The sequence below is a fragment of the Oryzias melastigma genome, linkage group LG10 (assembly GCF_002922805.2).
Source record: "Oryzias melastigma strain HK-1 linkage group LG10, ASM292280v2, whole genome shotgun sequence".
Lineage (NCBI taxonomy): Eukaryota > Metazoa > Chordata > Actinopteri > Beloniformes > Adrianichthyidae > Oryzias > Oryzias melastigma.
Window position 1 is genome coordinate 23,364,150 of NC_050521.1, and position 23,361 is coordinate 23,387,510.

The 23,361-nt window shown below is 40.3% G+C and overlaps 5 protein-coding genes across 5 annotated transcripts; all 5 read left to right on the top strand.

The window, feature by feature from the left end:
* Positions 1-679: 679 nt before the first annotated feature.
* LOC112153146 (histone deacetylase 3-like) lies at positions 680-1,440 on the top strand. The gene is made up of 3 exons (XM_024283105.2): positions 680-815; positions 1,045-1,202; positions 1,282-1,440. The coding sequence occupies exons 1-3, from the start codon at positions 726-728 to the stop codon at positions 1,349-1,351; spliced, it is 318 nt and encodes a 105-aa protein (XP_024138873.1). The 5' UTR covers positions 680-725; the 3' UTR covers positions 1,352-1,440.
* Positions 1,441-3,268: 1,828 nt separating this feature from the next.
* LOC112153144 (nuclear factor 7, ovary-like) lies at positions 3,269-5,450 on the top strand. Its single transcript, XM_024283103.2, has one exon. The coding sequence runs from the start codon at positions 3,534-3,536 to the stop codon at positions 4,944-4,946; it is 1,413 nt and encodes a 470-aa protein (XP_024138871.1). The 5' UTR covers positions 3,269-3,533; the 3' UTR covers positions 4,947-5,450.
* Positions 5,451-7,854: 2,404 nt separating this feature from the next.
* LOC112153642 (histone deacetylase 3-like) lies at positions 7,855-11,145 on the top strand. The gene is made up of 13 exons (XM_024284007.2): positions 7,855-7,920; positions 8,003-8,145; positions 8,218-8,299; positions 8,822-8,878; positions 8,945-9,000; positions 9,064-9,197; positions 9,268-9,348; positions 9,422-9,495; positions 9,565-9,596; positions 9,827-9,840; positions 10,335-10,441; positions 10,698-10,855; positions 10,935-11,145. Exons 1-13 carry the CDS (start codon positions 7,915-7,917, stop codon positions 11,002-11,004), a joined length of 1,014 nt encoding a protein of 337 aa, XP_024139775.2. The 5' UTR covers positions 7,855-7,914; the 3' UTR covers positions 11,005-11,145.
* A 2,009-nt stretch (positions 11,146-13,154) lies between these two features.
* On the top strand, positions 13,155-14,573 carry LOC112153142 (nuclear factor 7, ovary-like). Its single transcript, XM_036214062.1, has 2 exons — positions 13,155-13,628; positions 13,725-14,573. Exons 1-2 carry the CDS (start codon positions 13,155-13,157, stop codon positions 14,571-14,573), a joined length of 1,323 nt encoding a protein of 440 aa, XP_036069955.1.
* Positions 14,574-17,740: 3,167 nt separating this feature from the next.
* On the top strand, positions 17,741-21,968 carry LOC112153148 (histone deacetylase 3). The gene is made up of 14 exons (XM_024283106.2): positions 17,741-17,843; positions 17,926-18,068; positions 18,141-18,222; positions 18,756-18,811; positions 18,870-18,926; positions 18,990-19,123; positions 19,194-19,274; positions 19,348-19,421; positions 19,488-19,552; positions 19,632-19,721; positions 19,811-19,869; positions 21,184-21,263; positions 21,521-21,678; positions 21,758-21,968. Exons 1-14 carry the CDS (start codon positions 17,772-17,774, stop codon positions 21,825-21,827), a joined length of 1,221 nt encoding a protein of 406 aa, XP_024138874.1. The 5' UTR covers positions 17,741-17,771; the 3' UTR covers positions 21,828-21,968.
* The last annotated feature ends 1,393 nt before the right edge of the window (positions 21,969-23,361 follow it).

A 23,361-nucleotide genomic window follows, 5' to 3' on the forward strand; every position in this document is an offset into this window, starting at 1 on the left:
TGGTGGTGAGGTCTATGAATAAAATTAAGAGGATTTTAAAAGAAAAATCAGTTTTCTATGACAGAAATATCCACTTGCATAAAAAAAACACCAGTATGTATTAAGAATGAGGGTTCATGAACAGATGTGGTGTTCACATTGGAGTATTGCTTCCTAATACTAAATTATGGATTCACAGCTAGAAGAGACTTGGTGTGAAATATCAAAATTTTGTCACATTTGAACCAAGGCTTTTCGATTCCGATGTATGAACAGTGTCCCAGAAAGTGTTAACAGTTTGAAAGTTGATCACAAGAAGAAACTAATAATTGATAATACTAATAATTGCTAATTACACCAAGTTTTGTTTTATGTTACTACCAAATCCAAGTCAAATTAATCTGCACTTGCAACGTTTGAAGTTAATGTGTTTAAACAGGAAGTGATCGCTTGAATTCACATTACCAAGAGCAGTGTGACCATATTTAAGATGTTGGGAAACACTTCGCTATTTATGTCAAGTTTGAGGTCAAAGGTCATTTGGCTCACGGAAATTTTATAGAGTCAGTAAAGATGGACACCTTTGTTACTCAAAAAGCCATTACTTTAACTTATTGATAACATTGCAGAACAATTTATTTTTAAACAAAACACAAAGACAGATCAATAATTTATTAAATATTACAATGTTTTGTTAAAACTTGTAAAAGCAGCATCTTCAGTAACCAGAGAACTCTTTTCTCCTGATGTCTGCAGAATATTTCGAGTATTTTGCTCCAGACTTCACTCTGCATCCTGATGTCAGCACCAGGATCGAGAACCAGAACTCCAGACAGGTAACTCCGCCCCTTCCTCAGGTGTTATTTTATGAACTTTGCTGTTTTAAATAGTTTCTCAACTCTGAATCAGGTGAGCCTGTAAGGTTTTGTGAATAAAAAAAAAAAATCTATATTTTTATAAAAATGAAGTTTCTCTAAAGAATTTTAAACCCGCTTTAGTTGCTAAATCCAAGTTTTCCTTTATTCCTTGTGGATCTGTTAAACTAACTCATGGTCGTTGGTGCAGTACCTGGAACAGATCCGTCAGACCGTGTTTGAGAACCTGAAGATGCTGAACCACGCGCCCAGCGTCCAGATCCACGACGTCCCGTCAGATATGCTGAACTACGAGCGCACAGACGACCCCGACCCGGACGAGAGGGGAGCTGAGGAGAACTACACCCGGTCAGTTCAAAACAAAAAGCCTCTCGTTCCCGTTTCACCTGCAGGATTTAGTCATGAACGTTGATGGATGTGCTTTCAGACAAGAGGCAGCCAACGAATTCTACGACGGCGACCATGACAACAACAAAGAGAGCGACGTAGAAATTTAAAGCTGAAGGATTTCTGAGGATTTGACCAAAAGAGACAAAGAGCCGATTTGGACAGTTAAGGATTTGGAATACACTTCTGTTTTCTTCTATGTGGTTTTTGTGTGTGCTTTATTTTTTTTCAATAAATGTTTTTAGCTTTTATTTCAGGACTGAAGCTTATTTATTTCAAACACGTCTTTTAATTATGTTGTTTTCAGCCAAAAGTAGGAAAAATTTGTGTGGTTTTCTAGGGCAGTTTCTGCAGAGCAGCAGGAGTTCATTAGGAATTTGCCTCAGAGTTGGTATGGGGTAGGTCTGACTTCATTTCCCATCATCCATCAAATGACAGCAGGAGTCAGATCTCAGGTGTCATCGACTTTATTCCACAATCATCCAGTGATTATATAGAACCTCTAACACAACAAACAGAACTTGATGAGAAGAAACGCTTCTAAAAATCTACTTTTATTTGTGCTTTTAGCACAGAGACCGCTAAGCTGAACGCTTTCATCACAGCTGGTTAAAAGAGCTGAACTCGCTACCATTCAGAATGAAGGTGAAGTTAATCTTTCCATATCATATTTAAATCCAGTTAAAATGACTTCCATCATAAAAAGCATGGTTCAGGTGTAGCACTCGCCCTTCAGACAGGTTTCTTCACACTAAAACAACGTGAGGATGAAAGAGTGCAGAAAAGTGAGGATGGAAACACTAAAGTCTGACTCACAAAAACACACTAGACTTTCTGTTTGTACAAATGGAGCTTCAACACATTCAAAAGCACGCCATCCTCTGGCCTAACGACAAACTGCAGCAGGACTGAACCACAGGAGTCCTGAACCCTTCAAAGATGGGTTAGAAAAGTGTCAAGCGAGCAGCATCTCAGGTTTGATTGCACCTTTGTTTCCGGGGTTCTGTCGTCCCTCCTAAGCAAAGCGTACCTGTCCTTTACGGATTCAAGCGCCCTCTCCTGTCGGATGTGGGTAAGTGCAGTAGCGGCGTGAAGCCGGGACCTTACAGCTCCTCGCTCTCGTACAGCGGCGCGGTGTGCTGGGCGGGGCTCTCCACCGTCAGAGCGGGAATGCTCACCGAGGACAGCAGCTTCAGGGTCTTTGAGCCAGGGGGCGCCGTTTTGACAGGCGGGGTGGTTCGAGCTGAAAGAAGACGCAGAACATTTTAATGAGAACTCCATGGACGTGACAGCGCTTCATCTGCAGAGAAACGTGAGGATCTCTCTGATGCTTGGATACTTCTCATACCAGGTTTCTGAAAATAACCGGGCCTGCTCCATTTATCTGACCCCCCATGATGACTGATCCTCCTATAGATCCTCAGCAGAAGTTCTATCCAATTTTACAGAAGAAAATCAGCAAAAGGAAAAGTTTTGAGCATCTTTGATCCATTTTAACAAACTACATTTAAATTAATATTGAACTTAAAGCACATTTCCTTTTAATTCAAAGTTCTGGACAAAACTTGACTTAAATCTTGCAAGAAAATAAAACAAATTCAAAGTCTTTAATGACTTCTCTTTGAGACAGAGTTCCCTCCCTAAAATCCTTAAAGTACAACAGTTTTTGACTATCCAGTTCCCTGGAATTTAAGTGGAATTTAACCAAATGGCTAATATTTTTTTATTTAAACCGCAAATATGATTTCCCCCATTTACCGATTACTGACTTTGAAATTGTAGATTTAAACACTCTTAAAAAATAAATGAGCAAAGTATACATAATAAAAATCTTAATGTACAAAGTATACACTAGAAGTAGATAGAGATAAAATAATAAAGTACAATAAACATAAAATGAGCACAGTATATATGGCGGTATTGAAACCGTAGTATTATTGCTCAATTATTTCATACTTATGACATTTATGTACAGGATGTAATCTGCAGGATGCTTCATGATTTTAGTGTTAAGATAATTAGATGAAATTTACATTGAAAACAAACAAGAAGGTTTAACTCACCTGTGGTTACCAAAGAAACAGAAACATTGCCATCTAGTGGAGGAAAACTGCACAAACAAGGAAATGAAGCTTAAACAAACTGAAACTATTCTGACTTTGTTACCTGAACTCAGACGCCATTACAGCCGTGAAAATCTCTGCTGAAAAAACAAGGATTTTTGGAATATTTTCAGCCTGTAGTTCAAGACAGAAGCTGGTGAGTCCTGAGACTGAAAGACTTTGGTTAGAAATGGCTGAGAAAGCTGCTCTTCTTGAATTCCTGAACTGTCACATTTGTTCAGAGACTTTCAATGATCCTGTAACTCTGAGCTGCAACCACAACTTCTGTTCAAGCTGCCTGCAGAAGTTCTGGGAACAAACTCCGAACAAAAACTGTCCCATCTGCAAAAGAAAATCATCTAAAGATGTTCCTGCTGTGAACTTCAGCCTGAAGAAACTTGCTGACTCGTTTGCTGGAAGACAGAAATCTGAATCAGAGACAAAAACAGGAGAGCAGAAGATCATGGAGGTCTGCAGGAAACATTCAGGAGAAACCAAACTCTTCTGTAAAGACGAGCAGAGAGCTTTTTGTTCTGTCTGTGAGTTTTCTCAGCACCAGAGTCACAAAGTGGTTCCTGTAGAAGAAGCAGTCAGAGAGCTGAAGGAGGAGCTGAAATCTGACTTAAAGTCTCTGCAGGACAAGAAGATCAAATACAAAAAAGTGGAGGAAACGTACAATCAGATGATTCAACACTCCAAGAAGCAGCTGCTGTCCACAGAGACACAGATCAGAGCAGAGTTCAACAAGCTCCACCAGTTCCTGAAGGAGGAAGAGGAGTCCAGACTGGCAGCTCTGAGGGAGGAAGAGGAGCAGAAGAGGAAGACTGTGAGCAGAGAGATGAAGAGGATCCAGGAGCAGATGTCCTCTCTGTCAGAAAGTATCAGTGCTGTTGAAGCAGAGCTGCAGAAAGACAAGGAGGCGTTCCTCAGCAGTTCTAAAGACACTCAGAGCAGAGCCAGAGCACAGAGCTCGCGGTCAGACCCACAGCTGCTCTCAGGAGCTCTGATAGATGTGGCCAAACATGTGGGCAACCTGTCCTTCAGAGTCTGGGAGAAGATGAAGGAGAAGGTCCACTTCAGTCCCGTCCTCCTGGACCCAAACACTGCAGCCAGATCCCTTTATCTGTCTGATGATCTGACCAGTGTGAGACATGGAGAAACTTCTCAGCAGCCTCCTGACAATCCAGAGAGAAACATGAAATATGCTATTGTTTTTGGTTCTGAGGGATTCAGATCAGGGAAACACAGCTGGGAGGTGGAGGTGGGAGATCATCCTCACTGGTACATTGGTGTGGTTAAAGAGTCTGTTAACAGGAATGGAGAGTTATTTGCTTCACCAGAAGATGGAATCTGGTGTTTGTTACATGATAATGGAAAATACACAAACTGTGTTGGTAAGACTGTCACTGTGACCAAGAGTCTCCAGAAGATCAGAGTCCAGCTGGACTATGACAGGGGGGAGGTGTCCTTCTACAACCCTGAAGACATGACTCACATCTACACTCACAAAGACACTTTCACTGAGAAACTTTTACCATATTTCGGTGTTGGAGAATCTGAAGATGCAAAAACCTCTAAACTCCAAATCTGTCCGACTGACTGAGATGATTTGACTCTTTTGTCATTAAAAAATAACAGATCTTTTTCTTTCATCACAATGATCATTACTCTTTGATCAATCCACATGATCAGATTTTCTTCATACAATCAGCAGGACATTCTTTTCATTGTTTTGCAACAATTAACACTAGAATATGATTTTAAAACTGATTTCCTCATTTTAAATCTTTATTTATAGAAAGCTAAAAACACAAAGTTCAATATTTTTGTTTGTCTTCTGTATAAAAATGATCCACAGTGATCCAGAAAATGTGACTCTGATGTTCTGTAAATACATTTTTATTAAAGGGTCACTGAATCTGTTTTCTTTGATCTTTAGTGTCTGAAACTATTTTATATCTAATTTCAATCACAGATTTCACCACAGAACCTATAAATATTTCTATCAAAGTATTGATTTTTTTCACCTGTGTTTCTACTCCTGAAAATAATTCTTCAGTTGAATCTTTACAGACCAGACAAACCAGAAAGTCTACAGATGGAGATGTGAACCGTTTTTTCCACATTTTCAAGTCTTCTTCTTCTCAAATCATAAACATTTTCTTCATCTCGTTAACAGGAAACCCAGATTTCTGTTCTGCATTTTCCTCCAACTGGAGACAGTTTCTGTTTTGAGGTTTTCATCCCTGAAATCAGCAGAAGACGGAGAGAAAGTTCCTTCTGTCTCTGGACCGTCTTTCTGAACACATTTACCTCCAACTTTCTGTCAGACTTTCAAATGTTTGAAAGAAATCTTCATGAATAACATTTTGTTATTTAAGAGAGATTTTCATGTTTGGTTTCAAGCTCTTCTGATGTAAAGAAGAGTTTGGCATCGACTTTATTATCATCATCTTCTTAAATGTTGTTTTAGAGAATCATCAGGAAAATGTGTGATATACCAAAACATGTATTTATGTGTGCAGAAATATTGTAGGAGTTCAGATTATTAAAATTGATTTTATTAAATTGAAATTGTTGTTTTACTTTGTTTTACTTCCTTGAATGTAATACACTGTGCCGCCACCAGAGGTCAGCAATTCTTCCACTTTGGCTGTCAGGCAGAAAGCTGCAAAACTACAGTTACTGACACAAGTCGAGACACTTTAGAGAAACCAATTAATCTATGAAACATGTCTTTGGACTGTGGGAGGAGTTGCTGGAGAAAACCCACACGTGCATGAGGACAACATGCAAACTCCACCCAGAAAGATCCCAGCTGGGATTCAAAGCAGGGTCTTCTCGTTATGAGGAGAAATAAAAGAAAAGAAAGGTAGGTCAGGCTGTTTTCAGCTTCAGGAGTTTCTTCTGAGCACCAGATACTTTCTCATGTATTATTTTTTTAAACTTCTTTATCCTTTAGGGCAGGGGTCACTAGCAGATTGTGGTCTGGATCTGGGCCCAGATGTTGGGTCATGGCGTCACAGCATCTGGGCCGACCTTGACACAAAACTAAAACGACGCCTCTATTTTAAACTGTGCAAATCTTGTTTTCATTGAAACACATTCTCATTACTAACTCCTCACATATGGACGTATGGCTCCGGCCCCCTCAGCATCACTTCTTGATGTTTTGAGGGTCCCAAACTCTGGATTTTTCAACATGCTACCAGTTCCCATTAAATCAGGGGGTCCCCGACACGGGGTGCTTGATACCGGGCTGCAGATTTCTACATTTTAACTTCTGATTCTGAAGGAAGTTTTATTTTGTTCAGAGCGAAAGCCCAAAGCTAAAAGTTAATGAAAGGCAAACAAAAAGACTTATTTAGAAACTTTATTTTTTTGGAGAAAAGAGCCATGATCTGAAGAAGAGCTTTCTGTTCTAGAGAAACATAACCTAACCTGGACCTTAACTTCAAGTAATGAGTTCTAACTGGACCTCATTAAACTTTAGTTAAAGATCCCTGCGGTACAACTAAGAACATTTCAGATGTTGCTTCAGTATCTCTGGAGTTGAAGAGTCGGTTAAGTAGAAACTTCTTTTAGTGAAAGGTAAAACTAACTGGAGAGAAACTTGTTCATATATAAAAAAGGCTAAAGAACAAACACAGAAGTTTTAGAATTTTCTAGAAGTTTGTTAAATTAATGATAAATGATGGCGGATAGCTTTTAGGTTATTTGACCAAATCACTCCAAAATATGCCAATTTGGTTAAAAAAAAATCTAAAAGCTATTGAAGAATAACATGAAAATTTACACTAAAAATGGACTAAAATTAGAAAAAGCATCAAAAGCTAATGTAAACTGCTGTTATAGATAGTTCTTAGTCTGTTTTATTATTTTAAAGGGTTTCTGTCTGATTTGGTCCAATACTTTAAGAGCTATTGAAGAAACATTCTGTAATTTGTTGACGGTCCCTAAATATGAACAGAGCGAATGTCTGTCGAATATCCAACCTAAAACTAACTTCACTGCAGTTTAATTTGTTATCTACTGGAGTTTTTGAAGCTATTTACAGTTTAGCTAATATTTTAGCAACATGCTGAAGCTGTTTTATCTTCAACAAATCTAGGTCATGGAAAGGTTTTTGTTTTTAATGTGTGGTTTATTTGCTTTTTAAGCATTTATTGTTTTCATAGAACATTTTATTTTTCAAAATCAGCTTTTTATCAGTTTTGAGTAAACTTGTGATTCTGATCAATAATGTTTGAACTTATCTAGAGTGTGAGCTCAAATATAAACTGGTGCACAAAAACTGATCTTATTTCACAGTTCTGGTTACAACAGCTTTTAAGAATCTGGTTTTAAAATTGTATTTTATATAATGTTAAAAGACGGATGTGTTGATCTGTCAACCAAAGAGGAGGTGAGATTGAATTTTCCTGTTTTAAACGTGTCCAATACTGAGCTTGACGTCTTTATCAAATCTTAATGTACTCCTGCGGACTAACTACAAGGTATTTAGTATGTGGAAGCCTCACCGTTTGTCCCTCACCCACAGTCTGGTGTTGCACTATGGCCTCTATAAGAAGATGATGGTGAGACGCTCCTGAAGGTCCAGAAGCTGCTTTCTCTGCTGCTTCCAAACAAAGACTTAACTCTGAATTCTGTTACCGTCAGGTTTTCAAGCCGTACAAAGCCTCTCAGCACGACATGTGTCGGTTCCACTCTGAAGATTACATAGACTTCCTGCAGAAGGTCAGCCCCAACAACATGCAGGGCTTCACCAAGAGCCTGAACACCTTCAACGTAGGAGATGACTGGTGAGCGCTGCTCCTCCGTTTTCTTCTTCTGCTTCATCCAGACGTGACCGCTAACCGAACCGTGGGTTGTAGTCCTGTGTTTCCAGGTCTGTTTGAGTTCTGTTCCAGATACACCGGAGCGTCTCTGCAGGGCGCCACGCAGCTCAACCACAAGGTAACCAGTCAGTTTTGTTCTGTCAGTCATAAAAAGTTCTTCATGGACTTCTCTGATAAAGCACACGATTGAACTTAATGCTCCCAGCAGCTCCATTTAAGGAATTATTTACAGATAAAATCTTTACAAAAATATTCTTTAAATTGGATTTCAATGATTACAAAAAGCTGCAGATTCCAGAATTTCCTTTTTACTGTATTTGTTCATCCCAGAGAGCAACAAGACAAAAACACTGAGTAGTTTATTGAAAAAATATGGAAACATTTTTTTAAGTTTTATTAGTAATCATTGAAACAACAAATAATAAAATGAAAGACCAAAGTGTTGTTTTGGACTTAACTGCATCATTTTTAAATGATTTTTCCTGGACTGAGTTATTGTTATGACCTTAAATCACCACTAGATGTCACTGTATGCTCTAAAACACCACATTGGAACCTATACTGTCAGTGAATGAAAGGTTTATTCTTTGAGGTTTTTGTTCTCGTCAGATTTACTGAGTGTAAATATTTTCTCCTGCAGATCTGTGACATCGCCATCAACTGGGCTGGAGGTTTACATCACGCCAAAAAGTTTGAGGTCAGAAAACAAACTCCTGATCTTCACGTTTGTTCATTTTCTGATTTAAATGTTTTTCGTTTGCAGGCGTCGGGGTTTTGCTACGTGAACGACATCGTCATCAGCATCCTGGAGCTTCTAAAGTGAGGCGCCGCTCCTCTGCACCTCCTGACTGTTCCCGCCTTTTCTAATCATGCGTGTTGCAGGTACCACCCCCGCGTTCTGTACATCGACATCGACATTCACCATGGCGACGGGGTCCAGGAGGCCTTCTACCTGACGGGCAGAGTCATGACCATGTCCTTCCACAAGTACGGGAACTACTTCTTCCCAGGAACAGGTGAGAGCTGCTCCCGGCTCGTGTTCGCTCCGTCTTGGATTTGTGAGGACTCCCGGCTGCTTTCCTGCAGGTGACATGTATGAGGTGGGGGCCGAGAGCGGCCGCTACTACTGCCTGAACGTCCCGCTGAGAGACAGCATCGATGACCAGAGTGAGTGGCCAGGTCTGCGCAGACAGGCGAAGCGTCTGCTGCGAGCGTGCAGTCACGGCTGTGTGTGTTGCAGGTTACAGGCAGTTGTTCCAGCCGGTCATCAAGCAGGTGGTGGATTTCTACCAGCCCACCTGCATCGTCCTGCAGGTCAGCCGCTGCCACCGCCGTTTGTCTGGTTCTGTGGGTCATTGTGAGAGCATTGCTGTTTGTTTGCAGTGTGGAGCCGATTCTCTGGGCTGTGACAGACTGTGACAGACTAGTTCTGGCGCCATCTGCTGGAAGGTCAGGTTAGTTACAGGTGCTGGTGGTGAGGTCTATGAATAAAATTAAGAGGATTTTAAATGAAAAATCAGTTTTCTATGACAGAAATATCCACTGGAATATAAAAAATACACCAATATGTATCAAGAATGATGGTTTTTGAACAGATGTGGTGTTCACACTGGAGTATTGCTTCCTAATACTAATGGACTCACAGTTGGAAAAGACTTGGTGTGAAATGTCAAAATTTCGTCACATTTGAACCGAGGCTTTTCGATTCCGATGTATGAACAGTGTCCCAGAAAGTGTCAGTTTGAAAGTTGATCACAAAGAAGAAACTAATAATTTCCAATTACACCAAGTTTCGTTTCATGTTACTACCAAATCCATGTCAAATTAATCTGGACTTGCGACGTATGAAGTTAATGTGTTTAAACAGGAAGTGATCACTTGAGTTCACATTACCAAGAGCAGTGTGACCATAGTTTAAGATGTTGGGAAACACTTCGCCATTTATGTCAAGTTTGAGGTCAAAGGTCATTTGGCTCACGGCCTTTTTATAGTCAGTTAAGATGGACACCTTTGTTACTCAAAAAGCCATTACTTTAACTTAATAACTTTGCAGAACAATTTATTTTTAAACAAAACATAAAGACAGATCAATAATTTATTAAATATTACAATGTTTTGTTAAAACATGTAAAAGCAGCATCTTCAGTAACCAGAGAACTCTTTTCTCCTGATGTCTACAGAATATTTCGAGTACTTTGCTCCAGACTTCACTCTGCATCCTGATGTCAGCACCAGGATCGAGAACCAGAACTCCAGACAGGTAACTCCGCCCCTTCCTCAGGTGTTAGTTTATGAACTTTGCTGCTTTAAATAGTTTCTCAACTCTGATTCAGATCAGTGTGATTCTGCTGAATCAGGTGTGTGTACAGAAAGGTGAACCTGTAAAGGCTTAAAAAAACTCAATGTTTCTAAAATTAAGTTTCTCTAAATAAATTTAAACCCGCTTTAGTTGCTAAATCCAAGTTTTCCTTTATTACGTGTGGATCTGTTAAACTAACTCATGGTCGTTCGTGCAGTACCTGGAACAGATCCGTCAGACCGTGTTTGAGAACCTGAAGATGCTGAACCACGCGCCCAGCGTCCAGATCCACGACGTCCCGTCAGACATGCTGAACTACGAGCGCACAGACGACCCCGACCCGGACGAGAGGGGAGCTGAGGAGAACTACACCCGGTCAGTTCAAAACAAAAAGCCTCTCGTTCCCGTTTCACCTGCAGGATTTAGTCATGAACGTTGGTCGATGTGCTTTCAGACAAGAGGCAGCCAACGAATTCTACGACGGCGACCATGACAACGACAAAGAGAGCGACGTAGAAATTTAAAGCTGAAGGATTTCTGAAGATTTGACCAAAAGAGACAAAGAGCCGATTTGGACAGTTAAGGATTTGGAATACACTTCTGTTTTCTTCTATGTGGTTTTTGTGTGTGCTTTATTTTTTTTTAATAAATGTTTTTAGCTTTTATTTCAGGACTGAAGCTTATTTATTTCAAACACATCTTTTAATTATGTTGTTTTCAGCCAAAAGTAGGAAAAATTTGTGTCGTTTTTCTTTCTAGGGCCGTTTCTGCAGAGCAGCAGGAGTTCATCAGGAATTTGCCTCAGAGTTGGTATGGGGTAGGTCTGACTTCATTTCCCATCATCCATCAAATGACAGCAGGAGTCAGATCTCAGGTGTCATCGACTTTATTCCACAATCATCCAGTGATTATATAGAACCTCTAACACAACAAACAGAACTTGATGAGAAGAAACGCTTCTAAAAATCTACTTTTATTTGTGCTTTTAGCACAGAGACCGCTAAGCTGAACGCTTTCATCACAGCTGGTTAAAAGAGCTGAACTCGCTACCATTCAGAATGAAGGTGAAGTTAATCTTTCCATATCATATTTAAATCCAGTTAAAATGACTTCCATCATAAAAAGCATGGTTCAGGTGTAGCACTCGCCCTTCAGACAGGTTTCTTCACACTAAAACAACGTGAGGATGAAAGAGTGCAGAAAAGTGAGGATGGCAACACTAAAGTCTGACTCACAAAAACACACTAGACTTTCTGTTTGTACAAATGGAGCTTCAACACATTCAAAAGCACGCCATCCTCTGGCCTAACGACAAACTGCAGCAGGACTGAACCACAGGAGTCCTGAACCCTTCAAAGATGGGTTAGAAAAGTGTCAAGCGAGCAGCATCTCAAGTTTGATTGCACCTTTGTTTCCGGGGTTCTGTCGTCCCTCCTGAGCAAAGCGTACCTGTCCTTTACGGATTCAAGCGCCCTCTGCTGTTGGATGTGGGTAAGTGCAGGAGCGGCGTGAAGCCGGGACCTTACAGCTCCTTGCTCTCGTACAGCGGCGCGGTGTGCTGGGCGGGGCTCTCCACCGTCAGAGCGGGAATGCTCACCGAGGACAGCAGCTTCAGGGTCTTTGAGCCAGGGGGCGCCATTTTGACAGGCGGGGTGGTTCGAGCTGAAAGGAGACGCAGAACATTTTAATGAGAACTCCTCCATGGACATGACAGCGCTTCATCTGCAGAGAAACGGGAGGATCTCCCTGATGCTTGGATTCTTCTCATACCAGGTTTCTGAAAATAACTGGGCCTGCTCCATTTGTCTGACTCCCCCCCCGATGATGACTGATCCTCCTATAGATCCTCAGCAGAAGTTCTATCCAATTTTACAGAAGAAAATCAGCAAAAGGAAAAGTTTTGAGCATCTTTAATGCGTTTTAAAAAGCTAAATTTCAACTAATACTGAACCTAAAGCACATTTCCCTTTAATTCAAAGTTCTGGACAAAACTTGATTTAAACTTTGCAAAAAAACTAAACAAGTACAATAGTTTTTGACTATCCAGTTCTCTGGATTTTAAGTGGAATTTAGCCAAATGGTTAATGTTTTTTTATTTAAGACACAAATATGATGTCCCCCATTTACCGATTACTGAAATTGTAGATTTAAACACCCATAAAGAAATATTTGAGAAAAGTATACACAATAAAAATCTTAATGTACAAAGAATACACTAGAAGTAGATAGAGAAAAAATAACAAAGTACATTAAAGATAAAATGAGCACAGTATGTATGATGGTATTGAAACCATAGTATTATTATTCAATTATCTTATAATTATGACATTTATGTACAGGATATAATCTGCAGGATGCTTCATGATTTTAGTGTTAAGTAGTTTTAACATGAAGAGACAATTAGATGAAATTTACATTGAAAACAAACAAGAAGGTTCAACTCACCTGTGGTTACCAAAGAAACAGAAACATTGCCATCTAGTGGAGGAAAACTGCACAAACAAGGAAATGAAGCTTAAACAAACTGAAACTATTCTGACTTTGTTACCTGAACTCAGACGCCATTAAAGCAGTGAAAATCTCTGCTGGAAAAACAAAGATTTTTGGAATATTTTCAGCCTGTAGTTCAAGACAGAAGCTGGTGAGTCCTGAGACTGAAAGACTTTGGTTAGAAATGGCTGAGAGAGCTGATCTTCTGGAATACCTGAACTGTCACATTTGTTCAGAGACTTTCAATGATCCTGTAACTCTGAGCTGCAACCACAACTTCTGTTCAAGCTGCCTGCAGAAGTTCTGGGAACAAACTCTGAACAAAAACTGTCCCATCTGTAAAAGAAAATCATCTAAAGATTTTCCTGATGTGAACTTCAGCCTGAAGAAACTTGCTGACTCGTTTGCTGAAAGACATAAATCTGAATCATCAGAGATAAAAACAGGAGAGCAGAAGATCATGGAGGTCTGCAGGAAACATTCAGGAGAAACCAATCTCTTCTGTAAAGACGAGCAGAAAGCTTTTTGTTCTGTCTGTGAGTTTTCTCAGCACCAGAGTCACAAAGTGGTTCCTGTAGAAGAAGCAGTCAGAGAGCTGAAGGAGGAGCTGAAATCGGACTTCAAGTCTCTGCAGGACAAGAAGATGAAATACAAAGAAGTGGAGGAAACATACAATCAGATGATTCAACACTCCAAGAAGCAGCTGCTGTCCACAGAGACACAGATCAGAGCAGAGTTCAACAAGCTCCACCAGTTCCTGAAGGAGGAAGAGGAGTCCAGACTGGCAGCTCTGAGGGAGGAAGAGGAGCAGAAGAGGGAGACTGTGAGCAGAGAGATGAAGAGGATCCAGGAGCAGATGTCCTCTCTGTCAGAAAGTATCAGTGCTGTTGAAGCAGAGCTGCAGAAAGACAAGGAGGCGTTCCTCAGCAGTTCTAAAGACTCTCAGAGCAGAGCCAGAGCACAGAGCTCGCTGTCAGACCCACAGCTGCTCTCAGGAGCTCTGATAGATGTGGCCAAACATGTGGGCAACCTGTCCTTCAGAGTCTGGGAGAAGATGAAGGAGAAGGTCCACTTCAGTCCCGTCCTCCTGGACCCAAACACTGCATACAGATTCCTTTATCTGTCTGATGATCTGACCAGTGTGAGAAATGGAGAAACTTCCTATCAGCAGCTTCCTGACAATCCAGAGAGAAACATGGAATATACTTCTGTTTTTGGTTCTGAGGGATTCAGATCAGGGAAACACAGCTGGGAGGTGGAGGTGGGAGATCATCCTGACTGGAACATTGGTGTGGTTAAAGAGTCTGTTAACAGGAAGGGAAAGAGGTTTGCTTCACCAGTAGATGGAATCTGGTGTTTATTACACCGTGATGGAAAATACACAAATGGTGACGGTAAGACTGTCACTGTGACCAAGAGTCTCCAGAAGATCAGAGTCCAGCTGGACTATGACAGGGGGGAGGTGTCCTTCTACAACCCTGAAGACATGACTCACATCTGCACTCACAAACACACTTTCACTGAGAAACTTTTACCATATTTCGGTGTTGCAAAATCTGGAGATGCAAAAACTTCTGAACTCCAAATCTGTCCGACTGACTGAGATGATTTGACTCTTTTGTCATAAAAATATAACAGATTTTCTTTCTCATCACAATGATCATTACTCTTTGATCAATCCACATGATCTGATTTTCTTCATACAATCAGCAGAAAATTCTCTTCATTGTTGTGCAACAATTAACACTAAAATGTGATTTTAAAACTGATTTCTTCATTTTAAATTTTTAATCATAGAAAGCTAAAAACACAAAGTTATTTTTTTTGTTTGTCTTCTGTATAAAAATGATCCACAGTGATCCAGAAAATGTGACTCTGATGTTCTGTAAATACATTTTCATTAAAGGGTCACTGAATCTGTTTTCTTTGATCTTCAGTGTCTCAAACTATTTTACATCTAATTTCAATTACAGATTTCACCACAGAACCAATAAATATTTCTATCAAAGTATTGAAGTTTTTTGCTGTTTCAGTTCAAGTGACTGTTAAGCTGTTAAATCCTCTTCATAGATAAAACTTCACCTGCGTTTCTACTCCTGAAAATAATTCTTCAGTTGAATCTTAACAGACCAGACAAACCACAAAGTCTACAGATGGAGACGTTTTCAAATCTTCTCCTCAAATCATAAACATTTTCTTCATCTCGTTAACATCAAACCCAGATTTCTGTTCTGCATTTTCCTCCAACTGTAGACAGTTTCTGTTTTGAGGTTTTCATCCCTGAAATCAGCAGAAGACGGAGAGAAAGTTCGTTCTGTCTCTGGACCGTCTTTCTGAACACATTTACCTCCAACTTTGTCCAACTTTCAAATGTTTGAAAGAAATCTTCATGAATAACATTTTGTCATTTGGGAGATTTTCATGTTTGGTTTCAAGCTCTTCTGATGTAAAGAAGAGTTTGGCATCGACTTTATTATCATCATCCTCTTAAATGTTGTTTTAGAGAATCATCAGGAAAATGTGTGATATACCAAAACATGTATTTATGTGTGCAGAAATATTATAGGGGTTCAGTTTAATAAAATCGATTTTTTTTTAAACTTAAATTGTTGTTTTACTTTGTTTTTACTTCCTTGAATGTAATACACTGTGCCGCCACCAGAGGTCAGCAATTCTTCCACTTTGGCTGTCAGGCAGAAAGCTGCAAAACTGCAGTTACTGACACAAGTCGAGACGCTTTAGAGAAACCAATTAATCTATGAAACATGTCTTTGGACTGTGGGAGGAGTTGCTGGAGAAAACCCACACGTGCTCGAGGACAACATGCAAACTCCACCCAGAAAGATCCCAGCTGGGATTCAAAGCAGGGTCTTCTCGTTATGAGGAGAAATAATAAAAAAGAACGGTAGGTCAGGCCGATTTCAGCTTCAGAAGTTCCTTCTGAGCACCAGATACTTTCTCATGCATTATTTTTTTTAACGTCTTTATCCTTTAGGGCAGGGGTCACTAGCGGATCGTGGTCCGGATCTGGGCCCAGATGTTGGGTCATGGCGTCCCAGCATCTGGGCCGACCTTGACACAAAACTAATACGGCGCCTCTATTTTAAACTGTTCAAATCTTGTTTTCATTGCAACACATTCTCATTACTAACTCGTCACATATGGACGTATGGTTCCGGCCCCTTCAGCGTCACTTCTTGACGTTTTGAGGGTCCCAAACTCTGGATTTTTCAACATGCTGCCAGTTCCCATTAAATCAGGGGGTCCCCGACACGGGGTGCTTGATACCGGGCTGCAGATTTCTGCATTTTTATCTTCTGATTCTGAAGGAAGTTTTATTTTGTTCAGAGCGAAAGCCCAAAGCTAAAAGTTAATGACAGGCAAATAAAAAGACATATTTAGAAACTTTATTTTTTTGGAGAAAAGAGCCATGATCTGAAGAAGAGCTTTCCACTTCAGAGAAACATAAAGCTGCTGTTTACAGACACAACCAGGAGTCTTCCTCCAAACATGGATTTATGGAGATAGTCGTTTCCACGTATCAAACTGCTCTGCAGAATATGCAGCGACAGATTATTAAATGTTTTCCATAATATTTATTATTATACTTAGAAAATACAGTTTTTGACGTTTAGTTATTTTGTTTTTTGCTTTTTTTATTTCCTATATCTAAAAAGTCGCAAATAAAGTTATTAATTACATGCAGATGTTCCACCAATACTCAGCTACTTAAAAATAAACAGCATTATCTGTTTTCTGGACCTTAACTCCAAGTAATGAGTTCTAACTGGACCTCTTTAAATTTTAGTTAAAGATCCCTGCGGTACAACAAAGAACATTTCAGATGTTGCTTCAGTATCTCTGGTGTTGAAGAGTCGGTTAAGTAGAAACTTCTTTTAGTGAAAGGTAAAACTAACTGGAGAGAAACTTAATCATACATAAAAAGGCTAAAGAACAAACACAGAAGTTTTTGAATTTTCTAGAAGTTTGTTAAATATATGATAAATGATTGTGCATAGCTTTTAGATTATTTGACCAAATCGCTTAAAAAAAGGCAATTTAGTTTAAAAATCTAAAAGCTATTAAAGAAAAACGTGAAAATTTACACTAAAAAATGCACTAAAATTAGAAAAAGCACCAAAAGCTAATGTAAACTGCTGTTCTAGATAGTTCTTAGTCTGTTTTATTATTTTAAAGGGTTTTGGTTTGATTTGGTCCAATACTTTAAGAGCTATTGAAGAAACATTCTGTCATTTGTTGACGGTCCCTAAATATGAACAGAGCGAATGTCTGTCGAATATCCAACCTAAAACTAACTTCACCGCAGTTTAATTTGTTATCTACTGGAGTTTTTTAAGCTATTAACAGTTTAGCTAATATTTTAGCAACATGCTAAAGCTGTTTTATCTCCAACAAATCTAGGTCATGGAAAGGTTTTTGTTTTTAATGTGTGGTTTATTTGCTTTTTAAGCGTTTATTGTTTTCATAGAACATTTTTCAGCTGTTTATCAGTTTTGAGTAAACTTGTGATTCTTATCAATAATGTTTTGAACTTATCTAGAGTGTGAGCTCCAATAAAAACTGGTGCACAAAAACTGATCTCATATCACAGTTCTGGTTACAACAGCTTTTAAGAATCTGGTTTTAAAATTGTATTTTATGTTAAAAGACTGATGTGTTGATCTGTCAACCAAAGAGGAGGTGAGATTGAATTTTTCTGTTTTAAACGTGTCCAATGCTGAGCTTGACGTCTTTACTAAATCTTAATGTACTCCTGTGGACTAACTACAGGGTACTTAGTATGTGGAAGCCTCACCGTTTGTCCCTCACCCACAGTCTGGTGTTGCACTATGGCCTCTATAAGAAGATGATGGTGAGACGCTCCTGAAGGTCCAGAAGCTGCTTTCTCTGCTGCTTCCAAACAAAGACTTAACTCTGAATTCTGTTACCGTCAGGTTTTCAAGCCGTACAAAGCCTCTCAGCACGACATGTGTCGGTTCCACTCTGAAGATTACATAGACTTCCTGCAGAAGGTCAGCCCCAACAACATGCAGGGCTTCACCAAGAGCCTGAACACCTTCAACGTAGGAGATGACTGGTGAGCGCTGCTCCTCCGTTTCCTTCTTCTGCTTCATGCAGACGTGACCGCTAACCGAACCGTGGGTTGTAGTCCTGTGTTTCCAGGTCTGTTTGAGTTCTGTTCCAGATACACCGGAGCGTCTCTGCAGGGCGCCACGCAGCTCAACCACAAGGTAACCAGTCAGTTTTGTTCTGTCAGTCATAAAAAGTTCTTCATGGACTTCTCTGTTAATGCACACGATTAAACTTACTGCTCCCAGCAGCTCCATTTAAGGAATATTTTACAGATAAAATCTTTACAAAAATCTTCTTTGAATTGGATTTCAATGATTACAAAAAGCTGCAGATTCCAGAATTTATTTTTTACTGTGTTTGTTCATCCCAGAGAGCAACAAGACAAAACACTGAGTAGTTTATTGAAAAAACATGGAAACATTTCTTTTTAAGTTTTATTGAAACATTTATTGAAATCATTGAAGCAACAAATAAAAAAGGAAAGACCAAAGTGTTGTTTTGGACTTAACTGCATCATTTTTGAAAGATTTTTCCTGGACTGATTTATTGTTATGACCTTAGATCACCACTAGATGTCACTGTATGCCCTAAAACACCACATTGGAACCTATACTGTCAGTGAATGAAAGGTTTATTCTTTGAGGTTTTTGTTCTCGTCAGATTTACTGAGTGTAAATATTTCTTCTTGCAGATCTGTGACATCGCCATCAACTGGGTTGGAGGTTTACATCACGCCAAAAAGTTTGAGGTCCGAAAACAAACTCCTGATCTTCACGTTTGTTCATTTTCTGATTAAAATGTTTTTGGCGTTTGGGTTTTGCTACGTGAACGACATCGTCATCAGCATCCTGGAGCTTCTAAAGTGAGGCGGCGCTCCTCTGCACCTCCTGACTGTTCCCGCCTTTTCTAATCATGTGTGTTGCAGGTACCACCCCCGCGTTCTGTACATCGACATCGACATTCACCATGGCGACGGGGTCCAGGAGGCCTTCTACCTGACGGACAGAGTCATGACCGTGTCCTTCCACAAGTACGGGAACTACTTCTTCCCGGGAACAGGTGAGAGCTGCTCCCGGCTCGTGTTCGCTCCGTCTTGGATTTGTGAGGACTCCCGGCTGCTTTCCTGCAGGTGACATGTACGAGGTGGGGGCCGAGAGCGGCCGCTACTACTGCCTGAACGTCCCGCTGCGAGACGGCATCGATGACCAGAGTGAGTGGCCAGGTCTGCGCAGACAGGCGAAGCGTCTGCTGCGAGCGTGCAGTCACGGCTGTGTGTGTTGCAGGTTACAGGCAGCTGTTCCAGCCGGTCATCAAGCAGGTGGTGGATTTCTACCAGCCCACCTGCATCGTCCTGCAGGTCAGCCGCCGCCGCCGTTTGTCTGGTTCTGTGGGTCATTGTGAGAGCATTGCTGTTTGTTTGCAGTGTGGAGCCGATTCTCTGGGCTGTGACAGACTGGGCTGCTTCAACCTCAGCATACGGGGACACGGGTGAGACTGTTTTACCCCCCCCTCACGTGCGGGCAGCGTTTCTGCACGGTCAGCATGACGCCGCCGCTTCCTGTTTCAGGGAGTGCGTGGAGTTTGTGAAGAGTTTTAAGATTCCTCTGTTGGTGCTCGGAGGCGGAGGGTACACTGTGAGGAACGTGGCTCGCTGCTGGTTAGTGTCACTTCAACCAAACGGTCTGTTACCATAGCAACCTGTGATGAATATTAAAGGTTTGTGTAACTTCTGCTTTGTGGATGTAGGACCTACGAGACGTCTCTGTTGCTGGAGGAGTCCATCAGTGACGAGCTGCCGTACAGCGGTGAGAAACTTTACTTACTGTATACACTTAAAGAAATATCTAGTTCTGGCACCATCTGCTGGAAGGTCAGGTTAGTTACAGGTGCTGGTGGTGAGGTCTATGAATAAAATTAAGAGGATTTTAAAAGAAAAATCAGTTTTCTATGACAGAAATATCCACTGGCATAAAAAAAGACACCAGTATGTATCAAGAATGAGGGTTTTTGAACAGATGTGGTGTTCACACTGGAGTATTGCTTCCTAATACTAACTAATGGACTCAAAGCTAGAAGAGACTTGGTGTGAAATGTCAAAATTTCATCAGTTTTCATCCCGGCTTTTCCTTTCATAGCTCTTTTCCGATACATGAACAGTGTCCTAGAAAGTGCCAACAGTTTGAAAATTGATCACAAAGAAGAAACAATTAGTTGATAAAACTAATCATTGGCAATTACACCAAGTTTTGTTTTATATTAGTACCAAATCTAAGTCAAATTAAACTGGTTTCATTTTCAATGGTGGTTGTTTCGTACATAGAACACGAAAATGGACTTGCGACTCATGAAGTTAATGTGTGTTTAAACAGGAAGTGATCGCTTAAGTTCACATTACAAAGAGCAGTGTGATCATAGTTTAAGATGTTGGGAAACACTTCACTATTTATCTCAAGTTTGTGTTCAAAGGTCATTTGGCTCACGGCCCTTTTATAGAGTCAGTAAAGATGGACGCCTTTGTTACTCAAAAACCACCAGCGTTGATGTCAGTAGTGTAATTTACTAGTGTTCAGTTTTAAACTTCACCTGGAGGGGGCAGCATCGCTGCTCTACAGATCTATGGTAGTCATGTCATGAAAGTCCCTCTGATTTGTTAACATAATCAACTTTAAGTAAATATTATGTTTGATCAATTTATTGTATCTCACGGTTAGCTGCTCCTTTTTGTTGGAAACACTAAAACTGAGAATTTAAATGTTGCTCTTCAGAATAAAATCCCTTTTGGCTAAAAAAATTATTTTTATCTTATGAATTTTAGACCAAAGGAAAATTTGTTTTTAGAATGAAGCTAAACTATGTTTATGAACAGATTTGTAAACTATGAGTTATTTTATTTATGCCACAATATGGTCAGATTTCTATGTAAATGACAATAGAATTGACATGTCTCAGACTGCATAAAAGCCATTACTTTAACTTATTAATAACATTGCAGAACAATTTATTTTTAAACAAAACATAGAGACAGATCAATAATTTATTAAATATTACAATGTTTTGTTAAAACATGTAAAAGCAGCATCTTCAGTAACCAGAGAACTCTTTTCTCCTGATGTCTGCAGAATATTTCGAGTACTTTGCTCCAGACTTCACTCTGCATCCTGATGTCAGCACCAGGATCGAGAACCAGAACTCCAGACAGGTAACTCCGCCCCTTCCTCAGGTGTTATTTTATGAACTTTGCTGATTAAAATAGTTTCTCAACTCTGATTTAGATCAGTGTGATTCTGCTGAATCAGGTGTGTGTACAGAAAGGTGAACCTGTAAAGGCTTAAAAAAAACTCAATGTTTCTAAAATGAAGTTTCTCTTAAGAATTTTAAACCCGCTTTAGTTGCTAAATCCAAGTTTTCCTTTATTCCTTGTGGATCTGTTAAACTAACTCATGGTCGTTGGTGCAGTACCTGGAACAGATCCGTCAGACCGTGTTTGAGAACCTGAAGATGCTGAACCACGCGCCCAGCGTCCAGATCCACGACGTCCCGTCAGACATGCTGAACTACGAGCGCACAGACGACCCCGACCCGGACGAGAGGGGAGCTGAGGAGAACTACACCCGGTCAGTTCAAAACAAAAAGCCTCTCGTTCCCGTTTCACCTGCAGGATTTAGTCATGAACGTTGATCGATGTGCTTTCAGACAAGAGGCAGCCAACGAATTCTACGACGGCGACCATGACAACGACAAAGAGAGCGACGTAGAAATTTAAAGCTGAAGGATTTCTGAAGATTTGACCAAAAGAGACAAAGAGCCGATTTGGACAGTTAAGGATTTGGAATACACTTCTGTTTTCTTCTATGTGGTTTTTGTGTGTGCTTTATTTTTTTTTAATAAATGTTTTTAGCTTTTATTTCAGGACTGAAGCTTATTTATTTCAAACACATCTTTTAATTATGTTGTTTTCAGCCAAAAGTAGGAAAAATTTGTGTCGTTTTTCTTTCTAGGGCCGTTTCTGCAGAGCAGCAGGAGTTCATCAGGAATTTGCCTCAGAGTTGGTATGGGGTAGGTCTGACTTCATTTCCCATCATCCATCAAATGACAGCAGGAGTCAGATCTCAGGTGTCATCGACTTTATTCCACAATCATCCAGTGATTATATAGAACCTCTAACACAACAAACAGAACTTGATGAGAAGAAACGCTTCTAAAAATCTACTTTTATTTGTGCTTTTAGCACAGAGACCGCTAAGCTGAACGCTTTCATCACAGCTGGTTAAAAGAGCTGAACTCGCTACCATTCAGAATGAAGGTGAAGTTAATCTTTCCATATCATATTTAAATCCAGTTAAAATGACTTCCATCATAAAAAGCATGGTTCAGGTGTAGCACTCGCCCTTCAGACAGGTTTCTTCACACTAAAACAACGTGAGGATGAAAGAGTGCAGAAAAGTGAGGATGGAAACACTAAAGTCTGACTCACAAAAACACACTAGACTTTCTGTTTGTACAAATGGAGCTTCAACACATTCAAAAGCACGCCATCCTCTGGCCTAACGACAAACTGCAGCAGGACTGAACCACAGGAGTCCTGAACCCTTCAAAGATGGGTTAGAAAAGTGTCAAGCGAGCAGCATCTCAGGTTTGATTGCACCTTTGTTTCCGGGGTTCTGTCGTCCCTCCTAAGCAAAGCGTACCTGTCCTTTACGGATTCAAGCGCCCTCTCCTGTTGGATGTGGGTAAGTGCAGGAGCGGCGTGAAGCCGGGACCTTACAGCTCCTCGCTCTCGTACAGCGGCGCGGTGTGCTGGGCGGGGCTCTCCACCGTCAGAGCGGGAATGCTCACCGAGGACAGCAGCTTCAGGGTCTTTGAGCCAGGGGGCGCCGTTTTGACAGGCGGGGTGGTTCGAGCTGAAAGGAGACGCAGAACATTTTAATGAGAACTCCTCCATGGACGTGACAGCGCTTCATCTGCAGAGAAACGTGAGGATCTCTCTGATGCTTGGATTCTTCTCATACCAGGGGTCTGAAAATAACCGGGCCTGCTCCATTTATCTGACACCCCCCCCATGATGACTGATCCTCCTATAGATCCTCAGCAGAAGTTCAATCCAATTTTACAGAAGAAAATCAGCAAAAGGAAAAGTTTTGAGCATCTTTGATCCATTTTAACAAACTACATTTAAATTAATATTGAACTTAAAGCACATTTCCCTTTAATTCAAAGTTCTGGACAAAACTTGACTTAAATCTTGCAAGAAAATAAAACAAATTCAAAGTCTTTAATGACTTCTCTTTGAGACAAAG